Here is a 19,893-nt window from a genome sequence, read left to right on the forward strand (position 1 = left end):
TTCTTTAAAGTTCTTAAAAATGAAGGATTTTATTGGCACTCCCGGCTGTAAGCGGTTGTTTTGGCTGGGTGGTGGGATTGGGGGTTTGCAGATGATACTCAGTGCGCATGAAGGCAGTTTTTAGATGCTAATAGCATGCCATCCCCGCGGGAAAAGGGCTCTGCTGCTGGTTTGCTCAGCAGAGAAACCACAGGGAATCCCTGCAGAAAAAATACAGGCTGGTGGACTTAACACACTGTGCGCCTCCTAATTGAAAATGAACTAATTGCTGGTTGTTTCAAAAGCAAACATGTTGCTGGGCTGAGGCAGACAGTGAACTCCCGAGTTCTCCCTAGGGAGTATCCATAGCCCAGCTACGTGCTCGAGCAGCAGCAAGGTGTACATAAGAAATACTTGCAGGCTTCCCAGGATTATGCGGCTGCTGGACGCAGATGATCTCCTTGAGACACAGCATATGGCTGCTGGAATTCTGTAATTAAAAAATGTAGGGCTTACGTAGCTATGCGAAACAATCAGTAAAAGGTTGGTTTTCAGTTAAAAACACCCATCTCACTGTTATTCTAGTTACAAACTTTATATCGTAATTGTATGGTTTTGTGTATGGCTAGATATCACCATGCTTTGCTCGGTGTTAGTCTGTGGGTTCATCTGAGATGGCAAGTTGAAGTGGTGGTGTTGTCAGTGCTGAGTGGATGCATTTGGGACTTTGGCAGGTTTCAAGATTGCAGCCAAAATAAGCCTTTCCAACTTTCCTGGTTGGAAATCTAAATTCCCCTTAACCTAAAATAGCTACTGGGAGGGGAAGAAAAAAGTGGCTCTGACTTTCTCATTGGGAGCATAGTCTGGCACTAAGGCAGAGTTGAATAGACTTCTCTTCTATTTGCTGGCTTGACTGGATTGCTCTTATTTAGGATATGATAAAAGATACAGAATACAATTAATCTTAGGATTGAAGACATCCTTTTTTCCTTTTATTCCAGGTGCCACCCTCTTGCTCCAGGATAGGGCTGTAGGATACTTTTTGCTGGAAAGATACCTTCGTTTGTGGCTGGGAGGCAGCATGATGGTAATGCAGTAGCTGGCAGAGTGGATTTACTTTGCTGGTCCGTGCCCCACACCTTGCACAGGCAACGTCTTGGACACAGGGAATTATCTCTGCATGTAGGGACCTGATCTGTCATTGAAAGTCATGCATGAAATTTGGACCAGTGTGGGAGTCCATGGCTCTGTGCGTAGGAAGGAGAGAAATGAAAGGAAGCCAAGTCTGGGATAGATCTAACAGGCAAGATGTGCTGATTAGCATGTAATTCGGTTTGTTAGGCACTACAGTAAACAGCATTAAATGCAAAATGCAGTGATTGCTCCTGAGAGCACCCTTTCAGCATTGCCTGGTTCCTGCAGCAGCTGGATGGAGCTGTGTTAGAACTGTTCAGCAGGCACCAGCAGAGCTGGCAGTGCTGCTTTCTTGGGCAGAAGCTGGAATAGCACCAATATCACCATTATAAAAAGGTTTTGGGTAGCTGTATCTGCAGAGCATGGCTCACACATTTCTCCTGCTATCCCTACTCCTTTCATGTTCCCCAACGGCGCAGCTGGGACCAGCACTGCTGTGGGTTGCGCAGCTAAGAGCAGCAGGAGAGGTGGTGAGACAGTCTGATTTTCCCCACCAGTATTGGATTTTCTTCCAGTAAACTTCCATATTTTTCCTCCCTAATGGCTTTGGTAAAGCAAGTCCCTTGTGCCACGGTTGAACTGTGGGTCGGAGGAGCCCCTCAACATCACAGCCCTGAGCTGAAAACAGACTTATCTCCTGGCTCTCCCACTCAACAACAGACTTGCTTTGGTCTCATGCTGTTGCATTTATTAAACTCTTTGCTGTAACTGAAAGTCTTCCCCCTTCAAACCCCTGTTTACAAACAGAAGGATTGTGCTGCATCATTTCGGTGTAAGAGTTGGTAAAGTCTTTCTATAGAAAAACTCCATTGAAGCCTTGTAATGATGAGTCCTGGTTTTGATTCCTCTTGAAGTTAGCTCAAGCCCACTGGCATCAACAGTCGCTGTAGTTAGAACAGGCTCTCCCAGCCTCCTTGTGTTGACTGTCACCTTGTACCACATATGTGGTGTTGAAGTGGGCCAGAGCATTCACTGGCAAAGCACTTGCACAGGACAGACATCCTGGTTGAGCTCATCCCCACAAAAATAGCAACATGCCATGAGTAGAATACCTCTAATTTCCTCTCTTTCTGTGGGGGTGAGCACAGGAGGTGCTGGACGGAGGGATGGCATTTGCTGAGAGGTGTGGCACAACCAGCAGTACATTGGAGGCTGTCAGGAGGAATTAGTTAAGGATGAGTACTCTGGTGTGGGGAGGATGGGGTAAGGATGGCACATGGCAACTGCAGAGCTTCCGTTTCCCTCTGCTCAATACAGGCAGTTGCCCTGTTGTCTGTAGGGTGTTTTCCTAACTAATCCCATTATGAAATTAGGGTTTCTTAACAACTGTGAGAGGATTGCTGGTTTGTGACAGAGAGTGAACGGATAGGTGCCTGAACGTTAAGTTCATAACATTTTGTGCTCTTGATAGTAATCTCGTAACACTTCTGCTGCACACGTTATCTGGCATCCTGGAAAGGTTCATCATTTTTCGTCAAAGCACTTGGGTACCTCTTATTCCTGAAAGTAACTGATAAGCCTTAGAGAACTTCTTGTTTATTCGCTTGCCCAGGATGTTTTCTGCTTCCACACCTGGTTAAATGAGTAAATGCTGTATTTTTTGTATTGCAGCAATAAAGCTATGGCAAAATGAAATAATTCCTTCTTTCTTGAGGCCTGAGGACTAAGCATGCTAGTGGGGACTGAATCAGGGTTCTTACAAGCCAGGAGCAAGAGGTTTCACAGGCTTGGCTGCCCCAAACCCACATCCTCACACAGCTAAGGAAAACAAGGAGCATCATTCCCATTCTTTGGAAAAAGAAAATGAAATTTCCTTGTCATTGCTGTGTGTATTGAGGTTATTTAGAGGGACCACGGTAAAGAGAGGTCAGCTTTGCTTTGCAGTGGAATGGAGAGACCTCGCTGGCTGATGTTGCAAGGCTACAATGCTCATCATTTAATACTGGTACCCTTCAGAGCTGGTCAAGGCTCTGCTCCTTTTGGTAGGACCAAGCAGCTGTTTGCAGAGCTGATGGAGAGACAGCACAGCCCAGGAGGGCTCCTGCTCTGCTCCTGTGGGCCTGGCACTGCTATTGCCAGGTTTTCTGGTCACCTTCCATAGGCACAGCCCCACAGGAGATGCTCTCCAGCCACTGAGATGCATAGCATGTGTGCACTTGCCCCCCTGACTGAGCGAGGTGCCGGTATCCCTGTCTCTCCTGCTACAGCTTCATGGTCAATTTAAGCTGATCTAAGCATGAGCTGCAGTCAGAGGTGGGCAGGTCCCACTGCCCATACCTCAGACACCATCCCAGTGCAAAAATGTGGCCTTGGCATCAGGTTTTAGACTGAAGTGTTCTCCTGAAAGTGAAGATCCTGCTGGGCCAAATTTCACATTTGGTATTGGAACAAGAGGGTACAATGCATCAAAGCAGTTTAGAAACAGGAGTACTATCTTACTGAGTGAACTGTTGTATGTTTTTAAAAGGCAATACACAGTGTGCCAACTGATGTGCTTTTACTTACCTGATGTTGTCTGGGGCTCTGGAGGACTTCAAGCATCCAACACCTGCATTAGGATGCAAGTCCAGTGGGAAACGCTGTGAGTACTGGCATCGATCAGATGAAGAAGTACATGTCTGGAGCTGATGGTTTAAAATGTGACTCCGATAGTTCTCATAGATTCACATCCCAGAGGGTGAATGAAATCAATCCAGTGCCACTGATCTGCAGCCGGCTGTGATTTGTGGAGCCCCACGGGTAAGCAGTGAATTCAGCAAAGTACTGACTGAACTGAGTGAACTGCTGGCTGCTTCTGTTTGAGCTTCAAAATAAATAGTCTTTGGACAGAGACCAATTGCGGTGGCTTTGGGTTGGGCTCAGGGTATCCGACATGCCACCAGCAAGGCAAATAAAAAGATCATGATGCTGGAAGTGGAAAAAGGGCCGCAATACCCAGGTGATGCTAAGAGGTTTCAGGAGGGGAAGGTGAGGAAGATACGCAAGTTAACAGAGATAGAGACTGTCAAAAGGGCAGGAAATTCGGAGGGAGTTCGGAGAAGGGGATAAAGCAGAGGGAAGTGTAGAAGATGAGACCCGAGAAGAAAGGCCAATGGGAGCAAGTCTGCTCCATGTAAAGATGGTATGCACAAGGGGACTTTCAAACAGCCAGCAGTTAATTCTCAAATAATGGACTTGATCTTTAAATAAACCAGTAAAAAGGAATGAGGGTGGAATAAACACCTGAGTTATCATCCCACCTTCTGCAGCAGCAGCACAACTGTATTTTCTCTCATGAGCTTCTCCTCTCCGCCTCCAGAATCATAAAGTCAGGGCAGCACTTTTACAGCTGGGTCTCTGCTGTGATGCAAGAGGTTTTACAGAGCTGCTGCCTCTTCATTCAGCTGCTGTTTCAGACAGATGCTGCTCAAGGGCTTGTGAAGTCCTGCTCGAAATGGCCACAAGATCAAGGTGGAGAACTGTCCTGAGACAGCAGGCAGCAGGCAGAGGACTTTTCCAGGACAGGATGGTATTCTCTTGCAAAGCAACAGGACCTCTGTGTGGTTCCCTGGCACCAGGAATTTCTCTGTGTTACGCAGCAGGTTTCTGGAGTCCTTCAGAAAGTCAGTTCTGAATTTGCTTTAATATAATCATTAGGCTTCATATAATCATTAGGCTTCATATAATCATTAGGCTTCATATAATCATTAGGCTTCACTTGTTAAGGTCAGGACCACCAAACCCAAGGATTAATTCAGATTGTGAGTGCTATGTCCTGTGCCAACAGAGTGAGCAAATACCTTTATCCCTTTTCAGTTTGCCTCTGAAACCTCCCTTGCCTTGCCTATCAGCCTGTGCTCCCTGTGTGTCCTGCAAACCCTCCTGCTGCCTTCCTTGGGAGGGGGTAAAGCAGACTGGAGGAAGGCAAACAAAGCCACTCTTGCCAGGAAATAACAGCTAAAGAGCTGACCACAACACTTACTTTCTGTAGAGCAAGTGCTGTAATGATTAGCTTTACCAGGCAGCCAGTTCAACCCAGCTCTCTCCAATAGTGCACAAGCTGCTCCCATTTCCTCCAACAGCCTCGGAATCCTTGCTTGTACAGCTTTGGAGGGACTCCTCCACATTACCTGCACAAAGACCAAAGGAGCTGACCCTTCCTTCTGGACCTTGCAAGGATTAAGGCTGTTGCTGTGATGAATCCTACCTGATTCTGCTGGTGGGGACCCAGTGAGCTCTACCCACTCAGGCATGAACCCAGGCTCTTCAGGCATGAGGCTCTCACAGCAAATCATTTCTCTCCCTAAGAAGAAGTCACGCCATGTAAATGTGATGATGATAGCAGCTGATACATGGTATTGTTTTTAAGCAGGACCCTTTATGAATGAAGATAAAGGCCATTTGACCAGGTTGGAATGAGATCTGAGCTCTCTGTCTGTCTGCATCTCTGAAATAGCACAGGAATAATCCCCCTTTCACTGCTGCTGGGTGAGATCTAGATACGAGCATAGCGGGGACAGGCTTTCATCTGTATGAGTTGCCCTTTCTCCAGGACCTGGTGTATAGATTTAAGATGGAAAGCTGGGTGTGCATTTGCTCGTGTGGCATGTCAGAGTACACTCACCATTTACACCATGTGCTGGCCTCTAAGGAAAGCCATGCATTGCTGCTAGTATTGCTGTGGGCTTTCACAGAACACAACTCCGAGCATGAGCAGATAGCGCAGAGAGGAGTAGAAAGCAGGACCTGAGGCTTTCTCTCCTTGTAATAGAGTAATTTCCTTACTCCATAAGGTATTTTGAGCATGTTTAGAGAATGGATTAATATCTCAAAATCTCAGATCCTGTGAGAGGAGGTCAGGTATGTGCTTTCTTTGCATAGATCTCAAAGCCAGTATGTGTAAAGTTCATGCAGGTATTTGCCTAATGACATCTACTAAAATTTTCTATGCAGCTGAGAGTGGCTTCAGGTTGCAACACAGCATAAAGATGTATTTTCCTTTCCTCTTTCCCTGTGACTTCTCCAGATCTTTCCACCATGTTCGGGAAGAAGAAGAAAAGGCTGGAAATTTCCGGGCCCTCCAACTTCGAGCACCGGGTTCACACTGGCTTCGACCACCGGGAGCAGAAGTTCACGGGACTACCTCAGCAGTGGCACAGCTTGCTGGCAGACACGGCCAACAGGCCAAAGCCTATGGTGGATCCCTCATGCATCACTCCTATCCAGCTCGCTCCTATGAAGGTATTGTGCAAAGTCACTTTTGGACTTCCTAACCTCCCTTTAATTGTATGTAACCTTAATGAAGCAACACAAGTAGCGACTGTCCTGGGAGACAGGCACGGCTGGGGAGTGTGCAAGTACAGCAAGAGCTGTAAATCCAAATATTTAATAGTAGAGCTGCAAGGAAAAGGAGTTATATATATATAGAACTTGAATGAATGTCCCAGAAGACTGTGAGTCACGGGTCTTGCAGGGCTTCATGCTGCTGGGCTGCAGAAGGAAAAGCCACAAGCCCTAGTGGAGGCCCAAAACGATACAGCATAAAGCTCCTTGATAATTAATTTAGGAATGGTGCTTTAGGCAAAGGCAGTTTTGGAGCAAGGGAGAGAGGGAAAAGTACACCGAAGAAATGAAATTGCTCATTCAGCCGGGCAAGGAGCTCAGGGAGGGATCTCGTTGCCACCCGCTGCTGCCTGGAGCAGTGATGGTGCTGAGCTTCTCACCAGGCGGTAAAAGGAGTGGAAACAGCCCTGGGTTGTGGCTTGGGAGGTTCAGGCTGGACAGCTGGGAAAGAGAACTGGGCTTGAAGGACAGAGCAGCACTGGAGAGGGCACCAGCGTTGCTCTGGGATCCCCATCCTTAGAGGCTCAGGATTCCAGTAGACAGATTTGTCCCAATTTAGCAGTGTTTCTGGGATTGCACATCTTAACATCGCACTAAATCACACCTGTATGATGGTGGTAGTCTACATTTCACCGTCATGGAGCTTCAAAAGAAATCTAGGATTTCATTTTCATGTGGGTTTTTCTGCAGCAAGGGAAAATCACATAATCCTGAGAATGCAGACCCTGTACTTACGTTTGGTAGTGCTCTTTGCTAAATTTACGTTTACTGCCTCTCCTGAAGGACACGTCACTTCCTGATCAGGACTGCTGGGTGTTGCTGCAGGACAAAGGGATAAAACCAAAGTCTTGATTTTTCGCTATAATAAAATATCTTACTCTATAACAGAGGCCCACAGTAATGAGGAAAAGAAAGTAGGCATACCTTTTCCTGCTAGGGGAGGAGAGTGACTTAGTTCCACAGCCCTTCTTAGCACCAGAAATATCCCTGGATGTCTTTTCTGCAGCTCTAGAGACACAAATCAATACGTTTCAAAAGGTTTTAAAACTTTCTCAGCACCATATAGGCAATATGACTCTGGGTCGGAGCAATCCCAGGCACAGCTACAGGTTGGGCAAAGAAGAGATTCAGAGCGGCCCTGCAGAGAAGGACTTGGGGGTGCTGGTCGATGAGAAAATGAACATGAGCCGGCTTCAGTGTGCGCTCGCAGCCCAGAAAGCCAACCGTATCCTGGGCTGCATCAAAAGGAACGTGACCAGCAGGTCGAAGGAGGTGATCCTGCCCCTCTACTCTGCTCTCGTGAGACCTCCCCTGGAGTATTGTGTGCAGTTCTGGTGTCCTCAACATAAAAAGGACATGGAACTGTTGGAACAAGTCCAGAGGAGGCCATGAGGATGATCAGGGGACTGGAGCACCTCCCGTATGAAGACAGGCTGAGGAAGTTGGGGCTGTTCAGCCTGGGGAAGAGAAGGCTACGTGGAGACCTCATAGCAGCCTTCCAGTACCTGAAGGGGGCCTATAGGGATGCTGAGGAGGGACTCTTCGTCAGGGACTGTAGTGACAGCACAAGGGGTAACGGGTTCAAACTTAAACAAGGGAAGTTTAGATTGGATATAAGGAGGAAATTCTTTCCTGTTAGGGTGGTGAGGCACTGGAATGGGTTGCCCAGGGAGGTTGTGAGTGCTCCATCCCTGGCAGTGTTCAAGGCCAGGTTGGATGAAGCCTTGTGTGGGATGGTTTAGTGTGAGGTGTCCCTGCCCATGGCAGGGGGGTTGGAACTAGACGATCTTGAGGTCCTTTCCAACCCTAACTATTCTATGATTCTATGATTCTACAAAATCACATGTAGAGTCCCATTTAAGCACTACACACTGCAGGGTATGAAGGATCAAGCCCTAAATGAGTGATTGACACATTTTGAAGTGGAGAAAACCACTGTCAGTTGTTTCCAAGAAATTGTCAATTCTTGCTTTTCTGTCTGTATATCAGAGGTTTACATACGTCTGTTTATTAGGGGTCTATATATGTGCGTATTCCAGGGATGCTCTTCTGAACTAATACATCGTGTGCCAGGGCTGGGGCCAGGAGCCAGAATGCATCTCGCACACTGAGCTTATTCTTCCAGTGTGGCCTTCAGCCATGGTGGTCCTTGATGCAGCCATGCATCCTATGACATCTTCCCAGGATGCGTGTACTGGGGACAGGAATCCTGCAACCTGGTACCCATCTCAGCAGTGGCCATGTGGCTGAGCACAGATGAGCCCATCTGCAGAGGCACCAAAAAGGAGGATGTTCTGCATAGATGGAAGGTGGGAATTTGGAAGCAGATCACCCAAATTGCAGTTAATTGCATGCCACTGCTCCAAAGGTATAGTTAGGCAAGGAAATGGAGTTAAGACTGAGGGATTCAAGAAAATGTGCTTTCACCCTCCAGTTACTTTCCCTATCAGAGTCTCAATTATAGCCTATTGAAATGCGCCTCCATAATAGTGTGAGAAAAGACAGGTTAGTTTTAATAGCAACTGAGAGGCATTGAATGTCATCTGAGAACTTGCTTTTAACTCCATTGCAGGATACCATTTTCCTGTATATTTAATAAGAATTGACATGCCTTGTTTTGATATAGCTTATGGAGAGAAACTCAGTTGCAGCCCCTTCAAAACTAAAACACCTAATGTCGCAAAACTAGTTCAGCACAATCGTTCGATTTAGATGGAATTCTTTATGTGTGTTTTCAGCTTTTCTCTTTTCCACCCAGCAGTTGATGGTTTAATTAACCCACTTGTGAATGCACTGAGGTGAAGCAGAAGAAGATTTGTAATCGCATCCTGAGTCACAGTATTAAGGCAGGCTGAGGCATTTGGCCAGAGTTAGTTCGTGCTGTGGTTTCAAGTCATACAGCAGCTCTGTAACTCCCCTGTTCTGCACTCCTGAATTATCCTCTATTCAATTACTTCAGTATTGACTACCTGTATGGTGTGAGGCAGCAGTGTTCCTGCTAATAGATGCTCCTCCGTGACTGAGGAATAGCACGGATCATAGAGGTTTACTTTGAGAGCACGAATCTTGGTTTTGAGGTAGAACTGGTATTTGCTTGTTTTGGGCTTCACCCAGAGCTGAAGCAGGGGAAGGGAAAGACTTCTCTTCTATAGGTTTTGTATCTTTCGTGGTAAGTGGTGTTTGTCTGTCTCTCAGTCTGCAAAGCAGATAGGAGCTGATGGTACATAGTGAATCCCTTTGGGTAAAACCAATAAATGATAAGTATTCTCACTGCTCCATCTGTATTTGAAGGCAGCAGCAGTTACGATGAAGAGGCAGTGCCCTGGCTTCCCTGATATCCTGGGGGAAGTCATTGCTGTGCCTCTGCATTCACTGGGATGAAAGGCTTGTAGTGCTTTTGCATGTGGTAGGTGGTGGCTTGTCATGGTAATACCAGCATTTGAATCCAAGCCTGAGCTGACTGGACAAATCCATTCATTTCAAATACTAGCAGAGACAATAATGGGATTCCCCTGCTCAGTGTGGATGACCCAGATACCAGCAGGCTATTGTGTATTTCAGATTCTAACCCGAGTCAGTAAAACACAGCAGAAAACTTCATGAGAAATGGAAAGCAGCAGTGATCTTCATAGGTTTGGGCTATGGAGGCAGGGAGGCTTGAAAAAAGGCTGATTTTTCACTGAAATAACTATGGGGAAAATGTGAACTGTGCCTTCCTATACTTCTGATAGCAGGTCTTTCAGTCCTCTTGCTTTTAATATGCTGTAGTTGTCCCATGTACCCGGAACTCACGGTTTGTATGTTTGCCCTCAGCACACAATATGCTTGGCCTGTCATCACTGTGACACTATGCAGGGGCTTCAGTTTGTTGCCACCCTTTGATTTTTTGAAAGCTTCAGAATCAATAACTAATCAAATGCTTGGTCCTCAGGCAGCAAAACTTCATGGTTTCTCCACTCTGCTCAGAATGTTAGGAAAGCAAACACCAGAACCCTTACTTTGGGGATTTTTGCCAAAAGAGCTTAGCATTGGTTTTGTAAAGATGCTCCGCTAAGATGCTTAAATATCTGCTGCTGCCAGTGAGAGTAGGACTGCACTGAAGATGTGTTAAAATCCCTTCTCATGTTCCCAGTGCAGTGAGCAGCCGAGTGTCCTCACTCCTGCCAAGTTACTGGAGGAAGAAATGCCGTTTTCTTCTGTAAATACACCATGCTGGGGTTATTATTCAGATGGGGGACACTGAGTGTCTGCACAGAGCCGTGTACAGTGGTGACAAGTGGCCAGAGACCTCAAAGAGAGGAGATGAAGATCCCTTGTCTGGGATTGAGCAGTCAGAGATGTCCAGCTGTCATTAGATAACCCCCATCTCTCTCATCCCATGCGGAATTGCACAGGGGAGATGCCTAACCAGGGAAAGGAGGGTTGAGAGATAAAGAGCTGCTCAAAGGCTTTGCCTGCTGCTTGGTGTAGATGGACAAGTGGTGGTTGTCCTGAACTCTCTTCCTCACCCTCCCAAATTATTGCCTCTTCTTCTTGATAGCTTCTTCTTTTTACTGATTCCTCCATGGTACTCTGTCCTCCATGGTACTGATTCTTCTCATGGTACAGTCCCATTCTGTAGGTGGGACTGTCTGAAGCTGTTGCTTGATGAAGGTTGGCTCCCATCCCACAGCATTGCTCTTTCTGGGACAGTACCTGGAAGACTGCTGACATCTCGTGGGCCTTCCTTGTAACCACATCATGAAAATTCATGCTTAAGATCTCACGTTTCCTAATTACACACTTTGCAGTCGTACATTGGGCCTGGTGCTTGCTCAGCAGGGAGAAGGTGGAGGGGCTGCCTACAAACAGAGCAAGAGACAACACATTGTAGCATAGGAAATCCTGGGTGGAAGGAAGATGTTTTGCCAGCGAGCAGGGTTGAGCAGTAGGAATGGAGGGATCTCAGGCTTTCATAGAATCATAGAATCAGCCACGTTGGATAAGGCCTTCAAGATCAAGTCCAACCATTCCCCAGCCCTGCCAAGGCCACCACTAACCCATGGCACTGAGGACCTCGTCAACACAGTGCGTGAACACTTGCAGGAACGGTGACTCCAGCACTGCCCTGGGCAGCCTGTTCCAATGCCTGAGCACCCTTTGGGGATGGAATTGTTCCTAATATCCATCTAAACCTCCCATGGTGCAACTTGAGGCCATTTCCTCTTGTGCTATCCCTTGTTCCTTGGGAGAAGAGACTGGCCACCCCCTGGCTCCATCCTCCTTTCAGGTAGTTGTAGAGAGGGGGCAAAACTTGAACAGTGCCCTTAGCAGCCTGACTGGACTTTGACTAGCCCTGCTCTGAACAGGAGGTTGGACTGGATGACTCCAGAGGTCCCTTCCAGCCTAAGTTCTTCTGTGATTATCTTCTCTGCGAGTGATTATGGTCAGATTTGTGGATATTTGCAGTTCTCTACTGTGAGGGTGGTGAGGCACTGGAACAGGCTGCCCAAAGAAGTGGTAAATGCTCCATTTCTGGCCAAGTGTTCATGGCCAGGTTGGACAGAGCCTTGGGCAACATGGTCCTAGAGTGAGGCATCCCTGCCCATGGCAGGGGGTTGGAGCTGAGTCATCTTAAGGTTTTTTCCAACCCAAACCATTCTGTGGTTCTGTGATTCTATTCTGTAAGGCAGCCCCACTTCCAGTTAATTTTGATCACTAAACAGGAACGCATTTGTTGCTACATGGAGCCACAAGAAGCTACCAGAACTTATTTAAGTAGGTTTTTTTCCAAAGCGATAATGCTTCACTTTTGAGAGCTGTTTGTTTTACTAGGTTTTTACGTGGCAATACTACTTCAGTTAATATCCGTACCCCCTTGTACAGATACAATACAAATATGCCACCTAGTGTCCATGAATGCATCTTACTGTGACTCACTGTGTGAGAAGAGCCAAGCTGCCAATGTTGTATAATCTTGCAGGACATCTATCACTGTACAAGTAAGAAAATCAGCCACAGTATAAATAAATGGCAGAAGTAGACAGCTTAGAAGTTTTGTATCACTTATATCACTAGGTTAAGATGTTCTCATGCGTACTAGATTGTGCAGAGGGAACTTTTGGTGTTATTTCTTACTGATTACAGAAAATTATAGGTTTTTAAGGAAGTCCTTCAGAAGAATATTGGTGCTGCCTGTCAAGTTTAACAAGAGAGAGAATGCCTGAATAAGAGAATAGGAAGACATTTTTCAGATTAGTAGTTAGTTTTATGGGAAATGCAGTTTCACTGTAAGGAGTGTCAGTTAGAAGAGATGCATTTTGGGGATGAGAAATTGTTTGTATCAGGTTTTGCTATTAAAACACTGCCCCAGGAAGCAGCCCTTCTACAGCAGCTTCTCTTTTGGTACCACCATGGCAGGTGCTACCAATGGACCCTGGGCCAGAGGACAGAAGTTAAGGGGCAGGAGTGATATTGCTCCACTAATAGTAGTTTATCCTTTCCTTGCACCCTCCTTACCCATGTCACGTACATGCAGCGACATTAATAAACCTTCATCTCCGTCAAAAGTACATTAAGTGGTGTATGGAGTTCTTTACTACAGGGTCACATTGCCATCATAAAATGAAGCCAAGCCTGTGTGTTTAAGAAGCATTTGAACCATGCCCTTAATAAAATGCTTCAACTTGGTCAGCCCTGAATTGCTCAGGCAGTTGGTCTGAATGATCACTGTAGGTGCCTCGTAACTGAAATATTCTACTCTGTTCTATTCTAAGGAAGCGCCTCTTCCCATAGCACTTTTAACTGATGCATTCTCAGTTCTTCTTTACAGTTTTGAGTTCCAGGCTTTCTGAACAGCAAAGTTCCTGATCAGCTTTCTAGCAGCAGCTCTTTCATTTTCATACCTTTGTGTTTCACAGTACTGAAGCACTTGATCCAGCCTGACTTGAAATTGTTTTTCTAGATCCTCCTTTGGAGAAGAAAAAAACAAGATCTTACCATTTCAGCTTGACTCAAAACACAGAATAATCCTCAGTTTTTCAGTTCAACTAATGAACGAGAAAATCAACTGTTCACATAATGTTTCTGACCAGGATACTTGTTTGGAGGGTCTGTCTGCAGCTGAACTGTAGACACAGCATTCAAGCAGGACCTGGCCATCCTAGGGAAACACTGAAGTTGCCAGTAAAAAACCTCACCTGGCACACCAAATAAATACTGTAAGTGGCAAAAAAAGATGTTTTTCACATTCCATTTTATTTCTGTCCTTTAAATGTGCTCAGATGACCCAGCGGTAATGCCTGCAGAAATGTGGCTTTCTTGCTAGGACAGATAGTTCTGGGTACAGAACAATGCTCTGGTCCATGTTGGACTGTGTAGACAAGTTCAGCACTGAACTAAGGCTTTAAGTGCATCATTTTGCCCCACTGCCTTGTTGGGGTGATAATCTGTTACTTGCTGATCATGTCCCTCTTTTAAAAGGTCGTTGACATCCTCGAAGGAGTTTGTGCTACTGATACCCTCCTCCTGCAGACACTTGGAGGTAGGCTTGTACCTACGGTCCACCTAAGCTCATTGTGCTCATCCCTGGAGCAGTGTCAGTTTGCTGTCTGCACAGTGCAGATCTAAGGGTGTTGTTCAGAATTCCTTCATTATCTGGGTTCATGTAACAGTTGGCATTGATTTGAATTTGTCTGCTCACATGAGAAAGGACTTTCTTTGCCTGGGCCTGCAGCAATAGCAGACAATAACATAGATTACAGATTTCAGTGGGTAAAAGTAGTTTTCTCCAATATGATTAGAAAAGAATGTTTTTAAACACTGTTTGCATGAGCACATTGGGATTTTAAGTAATATTAGTGTTGGAGGAATCTTGCAAGTGCAAGAATTAATGAAGGCTTATGTGGGTGCACAGAACTTTGCAGTACTCCAAGTAAAGATTAACAGTAAATTTAGAGTTCACAGTCTACATCTGCTGAGGTAGACAAGCCTGCTCAAAAACCACTTTAACCTGTAGGTCTATACATAAAAGGGGCAAACTCAATATCAGCATTGCAGAAATTGAATCTGGTCTCTTCTGGGAATACCAGACTGGGAATACTCTCCAGGTAGCACTCTATAACCTGAAATGAGCCAGGAATTAGATCCTGAGCAAGGACACTCATAATGAGGTTCTTTTTTAACTTGGAAGTTGGTCCCTGAAGACAAAGCTATAGGAGGGTGTTCCAGTAACTCCTCTCACTGGCTTGGCTGCCTTGAGAAATGAGCCGCGCTCCCAGCTTCCTGCCTGGAGGTGAGGTGGCTCTGGCCCCATTGCTGCTAACTTGGCTGTTGTTTCCTTTTCCTTTGTTTAGCCAAGCTTTTTGCCTCCAGAACTTTCCCCACACTGACCCAGAAGCTGTCTGGGGCAAGAAGTAGTGTTTGGACACATGAAGGACCAAAGCAGGTGGAGGTGATGCTTCAGGGTGGCTGCGGAAGCAGCAGGATCCTTCTGGTGTCTGTCCCCTGAGCACAGCATGGAAAATGAATGGTTAAATAAACAACAAAGTGATGCTGCTGCAGTGAAACACCCATGGAGCATGGGAGGTTTCTTACCCCTTGGGCTGGCTTCTGAACCTCCGCTAGTGCTGCTGAAGTCCCTCGGATGCACCAAGTTGTGTTGATGTTAGGAATCTCTCTGCTCACTCTGTCGATGGGTAACACTAGGTGGCAGCAAGAAAGCTCTGGAAGTTCATGTCTCTGCGTGTCAAAAGCAGACCCAGACAGCAGAAGCAATGAGAAATCTGCTTGGGCATCCCAATGGCATTTGCTCAAGGCGGAGATTTTAGCCCACTCCAGAACAGGTCTGTGGAGGGGATATATTTGTCTACTAATGAACTTGTTGTGGTCAGTTGTAGTCTAAAACAGAAACCATTCTGGTTATAGTCCCGTTAAGTTACATTCCATACTACAACCAAACAACCAAATTTATTCAATCCCAGCAGAGTTTAGCTCAAAAGAGTAGTAGGATCAGGGGAAATAGCGTTGCCGAGCAGCTCACTTACCTGTGGAGCCAAAGCTCCAGGAGTAAATGTATTTCTTCTGTCTCCTGCTCTGACATGATTAGATCTGGGCTTTGGTGGCTCTCTAGGATTTGAAAGTGCTTTGCTGCTCACCCTTTCTTGTCTTCCCCTTCACGCAGGATCCAATTACACGAGACAAGTGTATTATGGGGAACAACACTGCCTTGCCTGCAGAGACTTTTAAATGCCTTTTCTGTTGTCTGGGGGATGAACTGCGTGGGCCAGGAAAAAGAAGATACAGGTCTTTGGAGAGAGAAAAGTTAATAGAAGTATTTAGGATGAGCATTTCTGCTTTTTAATTGCCAGGATCAGATCCAGCAAGCTTTAGTTAGTTACCAGGATCACACAGTTAAAAGAAAAGCAAGGGATTGTGAACGCTACTGAATTTTACATTTCTGTAGAACAAAGCAGTAGTTGCTATCTGTGTCCTGGTTTGCATTTAGTAATTCCCATCAAGCACAGTGCAAGAGAAGATCCTCACTGCTAAGACTTGAGCTTCCATATGAAGTAGTATTTTCCAGGAGCATTGGGATATATATAGGCATAAAAAAGTGGTTAAACACACTGGCTTATATGCAGCACCCTGGGAAAACACTGTGGGGCAGGAAATTGGGTCTGACTCCCATCCCACACCCTGGGTCAGGGGGAGCAGCCCCATTTCTCTGTTATCAGGATGGCCCTTCTTCCTCACGACTTCCCGTGCTGTCTGGGGGGCTGGAGGAAGGGGAGGGAGCAGCACTTTGTCAGGCAGATTAATTTATTAAGCATGTCAGGCCCAATCTGCCGCTGGGGACAGAGTGCACTTGGTGATGGCACAGCCCAGCAAATCGAATCAAATCGAGATTACCCTCCAATGGTTCTCCTAAATGAGGTATTGTGGTGCTGTGCTGAGCGTCTCTCCCCTGAGCTCTGCTGCGGAGAGAGCACCCTCTGAAGTCTTCTGGTTTGTCCCCATCGAGGTGTTTGATTTGCACTTCTTGTTTGAAGAGTGAGTAATTAAACCATCAGCTCAGTAAGCGTCTCATGTCTTGGCTGTCACCTGCCTTGTAAATTTGACCTAATGGTTAGATTTCTGCTCAGGAGCACTCTTTGCTCAATGTCCATGTTTGCAGGTGAGAATTGCTCAGTGGGAGTTAGTACCACTTAGGGCATTCCTGTTGCCACGCTTCCCATTTAATAGCTGTCCTTGAAAAGGAAAACTAATATACTTCCTTGAAAGAAAGAATACTGCAATTCACGATGCATATGAAATTATGTAGTGTTTTTATTTTGCTAATACAAAGAATGAGCTTTCAGGAGAAGATGAAGGAGACCATAATACTCAGATTAAAGTCAGGTTAAAAAGCACACCTTGCATGTACGTGTGGCACGCAGTTTTAGTGATGAAGTACCTTGAAACTTCCTCACTGTTTTTAAGACCATGGCTCTAAGGCATTTTTGGCAGGGCACTGGCTGCAGGGTGATTTCTGCTGCTGTACCTCGATGGTTCCTATTCTGCCAGCATGGCCAGCACATCATCCCACCCTTCCTGGTGTGCTAATCCCAGACACAGGGCTGTGATTTCAGTGACTGTCTGACCTGAGCGGTACTTGGCTGGGCTCGTGAGGGATGAGCCCCATCGATCTGCAGAGCACAGCGTTTGGAACTGAGGCACTCATCAACATCTCCTTCCGCTCGCTGCCTCCGCCTGATGATTTATGAAGTGGGAAGGTAATTCACAACCCAGCACCACGGCTGGCAGAGCACGAGGGGATCCTGGAGCTGGCCTCTGTACAGTGGAACAGGAATGTTGACTTTATCTTTAAGCATCTGCTGTATAGGAAGCCTTTTCCACTGTGGTAAATCACTGCAAAAGCTAATACAGTTTAAATGGTTCCTTCAAATTATCACACTGTCAAAATCCTCATTTTAATTAAAAGCAGGGAGATGACTGTGACCACAGTGAAGTGACCCAAGAGCCCCTGCCCTCCTAAGCAGGTGCCCCACTGCCAGAGCTGTCAGATGAAGGCAGTTACTTCCCTAGCGTAAGATTTTATCACATTGGAATTTACTTAGGTATTTCAGAAAGCTCGGTCAAACCTCAGCCAGAGATCTTTCACTGAGGGAAAAGCACTGGGATCATTAATTGAGTTAATGTTCCATCAACCTTGCATTTGTTAATGGGCATGTTGGGGGCACAGGGGAAACCTCATTAGGGGAAATGTCATCTGAGCTACAAAGACGATTTATGCTGTGGTGCGACTTCAGGGATTACTGTCCTGAATTGGTGGTGTTGGTTGAGAGCAGACTGCATTCTCCACAGTGACAGTACCCTTGTGCTGCTGTGGTCATTACAGTAAATGATAGTGAGCTTGGTGGTGAGCATGGTGTGCAAGACTGAAATGATGGGGCACTCTTTTATACCACCCACACTACTTTGGGGCTCCTCTCCCTGTGAAAATCCCATACCAACACCTTGCTGGCCCCTAGAATAAAATTTGCAAGTATAAAGACTTCTTAATGCATATCAGCCCTGGAAAGACTCACACAATGTTGAGTGCCACCAGTTCCCGGTGCTAATCACATGTAGGTATATAATACTGACTGCCATAGAAGCAGTGTCGGCTGGCTCCTCAACTTCAGCACCGTGTGGGAGACCCACATGAACTGTAGAGGTGGGTTATCAGAGCTGAAGTATTTGGGGAGGAGGTGGTTGAGTGTTTGTTTAATTCTTGCAGTTTCTTGGGCTTTTGTAGAGAAAAGTGGGTTTTGTTTTCCTCACACTCGCCCACATAAAAACCTGAGAAAATAGCAGTTTAGGCTGCAAAGATTAGCTGAGGGACAACTGGCTGATACAAGATTAAGGTTGATGACGATTGTCTTGGACTTCAGGACACTCTACAACCGCTTAGGTTTGTCTCAAGCTCCTTTGGGTCCCCTGTTATCTCACCACCCTGCTGTTCCTCTGCTGATGTGAGCGAGTTCAAGGCGATGGGAGCAGTCAGTTCACACCTGGTTTAAGGTGCATTTTTGCAATGTATTTCACTTAGAAAGGGGTGATGCCAGAACTGCAAGAGGCACCAGGATGGCCACCACCCCTTGCTTCATCTCCTGTTCCCTGCATCTGCATCATGGCTGAGGATGAAGAGCTGTATGTAGTACTTTCCCACATCTTGCCTGTAGCGCAGTAATCTAGGCATAAACCACTTCCCAAGCCCAGATTTCTGAGGTACCAGTTAGAGACACTAGATCTTCATTGCTTTACATTAACTGCCCTTAATTCTGTCAGTTTTATTTGGACAATAAACCTGTTCAAGTGACACACAGCCCTGCCTGCAGCAAACATTGGTCCTGGAGCTGTGACATGTCACGAGTTTCCAATCGGCTCCTGTCTTGATGTTACAGAACTAAAAATCAGAGTTGTGTTTCTTAGCTCCCTTGGAAAATACAAAGAAAATCCCTCTAACACAGAGACACTGGCAGATGAAATGAGAATAAGATACCTGGTCCTGCTGGTGTTCATCAATAGGGCTGGCCACAGGCTTTCCAAGGCAGTGATCTTATTTTCCTGCCACAAAATGTGAATTTGACAAAATAAGAAAGTTTGACATTGATGGACAGATTTTATCCAGAATGTGGCCAAAAAAATACCATCTTTGGTGTGATTTGATACAGCTTTTTGGCTTAGCAGGTCTACTTTCTGCATCGTTATGCTGAAACGATTGCCGTCAGCCTTAAGAAAACACAGCAGCATTAAGAGTGCAGTTAAGATTCCTGCAGTTAATGTTTTTGAGGAATTTCATCTTGTGGGACATTCTGCTTTTTCATTCCCTCTTGAGAGAAAAGAGAATTTGAGGTGTCCTAAGTCCTATGAAATAGGAATTCCGTGGGTTTGAGACTTCTCCATTCCTCTCCCTGTGAAGCGCTTGTATAACTCATCAATAGTACGTACACTGACTTGCTAACTCAAACTAAAACTTGTGTCACATTTCACTCTCATTGTTGTGTGTCTGAGAGATCTGTGTACACATATTGCACACAAAACTGCACATACCTCCCATTTTAAGCAGACCCGGAATGATTATTTTTGACATTTCATATTCTCTAATAGCATTTCAGATGACACCTAACAACCGTGTTCGTGTATTTAAGAAGACAGGAAGGAGAAGTTACAAGAATATGGGTATTTCAGTGGAATTTTTAAATTAAATGTTTTGTTAAAGTTACTGCATTTTAAAATGACAAAAGAATTGCTGGTGAATGTGATTATAATGAAATGTTGCTCTTGTTGGTATGGCAACTAACTTAAAACCGCTGCAAGGGTGACAAATTACACAGTGCTGTTTTAGTTAGCCTTTTTTTATAGTTTTCCATTATT

General features: G+C 45.7%; 1 protein-coding gene across 4 annotated transcripts in view; it reads left to right on the top strand.

Annotated features, from left to right (window-relative positions):
- Positions 1 to 19,893, top strand: part of PAK5 (p21 (RAC1) activated kinase 5) — a 91,651-nt gene that overhangs the window by 45,119 nt on the left and 26,639 nt on the right. For all 4 annotated transcript variants that reach the window (XM_065682343.1, XM_065682340.1, XM_065682341.1 and 1 more), the window contains one exon: positions 6,179 to 6,393. In XM_065682343.1, coding sequence (XP_065538415.1) covers positions 6,190 to 6,393 — 204 coding nt within the window. In that variant the 5' untranslated portion in view covers positions 6,179 to 6,189. The remainder of the gene's footprint in view (positions 1 to 6,178; positions 6,394 to 19,893) is intronic.

The sequence above is a fragment of the Lathamus discolor genome, chromosome 5 (genome assembly GCF_037157495.1).
Source record: "Lathamus discolor isolate bLatDis1 chromosome 5, bLatDis1.hap1, whole genome shotgun sequence".
In the NCBI taxonomy this organism is placed as follows: Eukaryota; Metazoa; Chordata; class Aves; order Psittaciformes; family Psittacidae; genus Lathamus; species Lathamus discolor.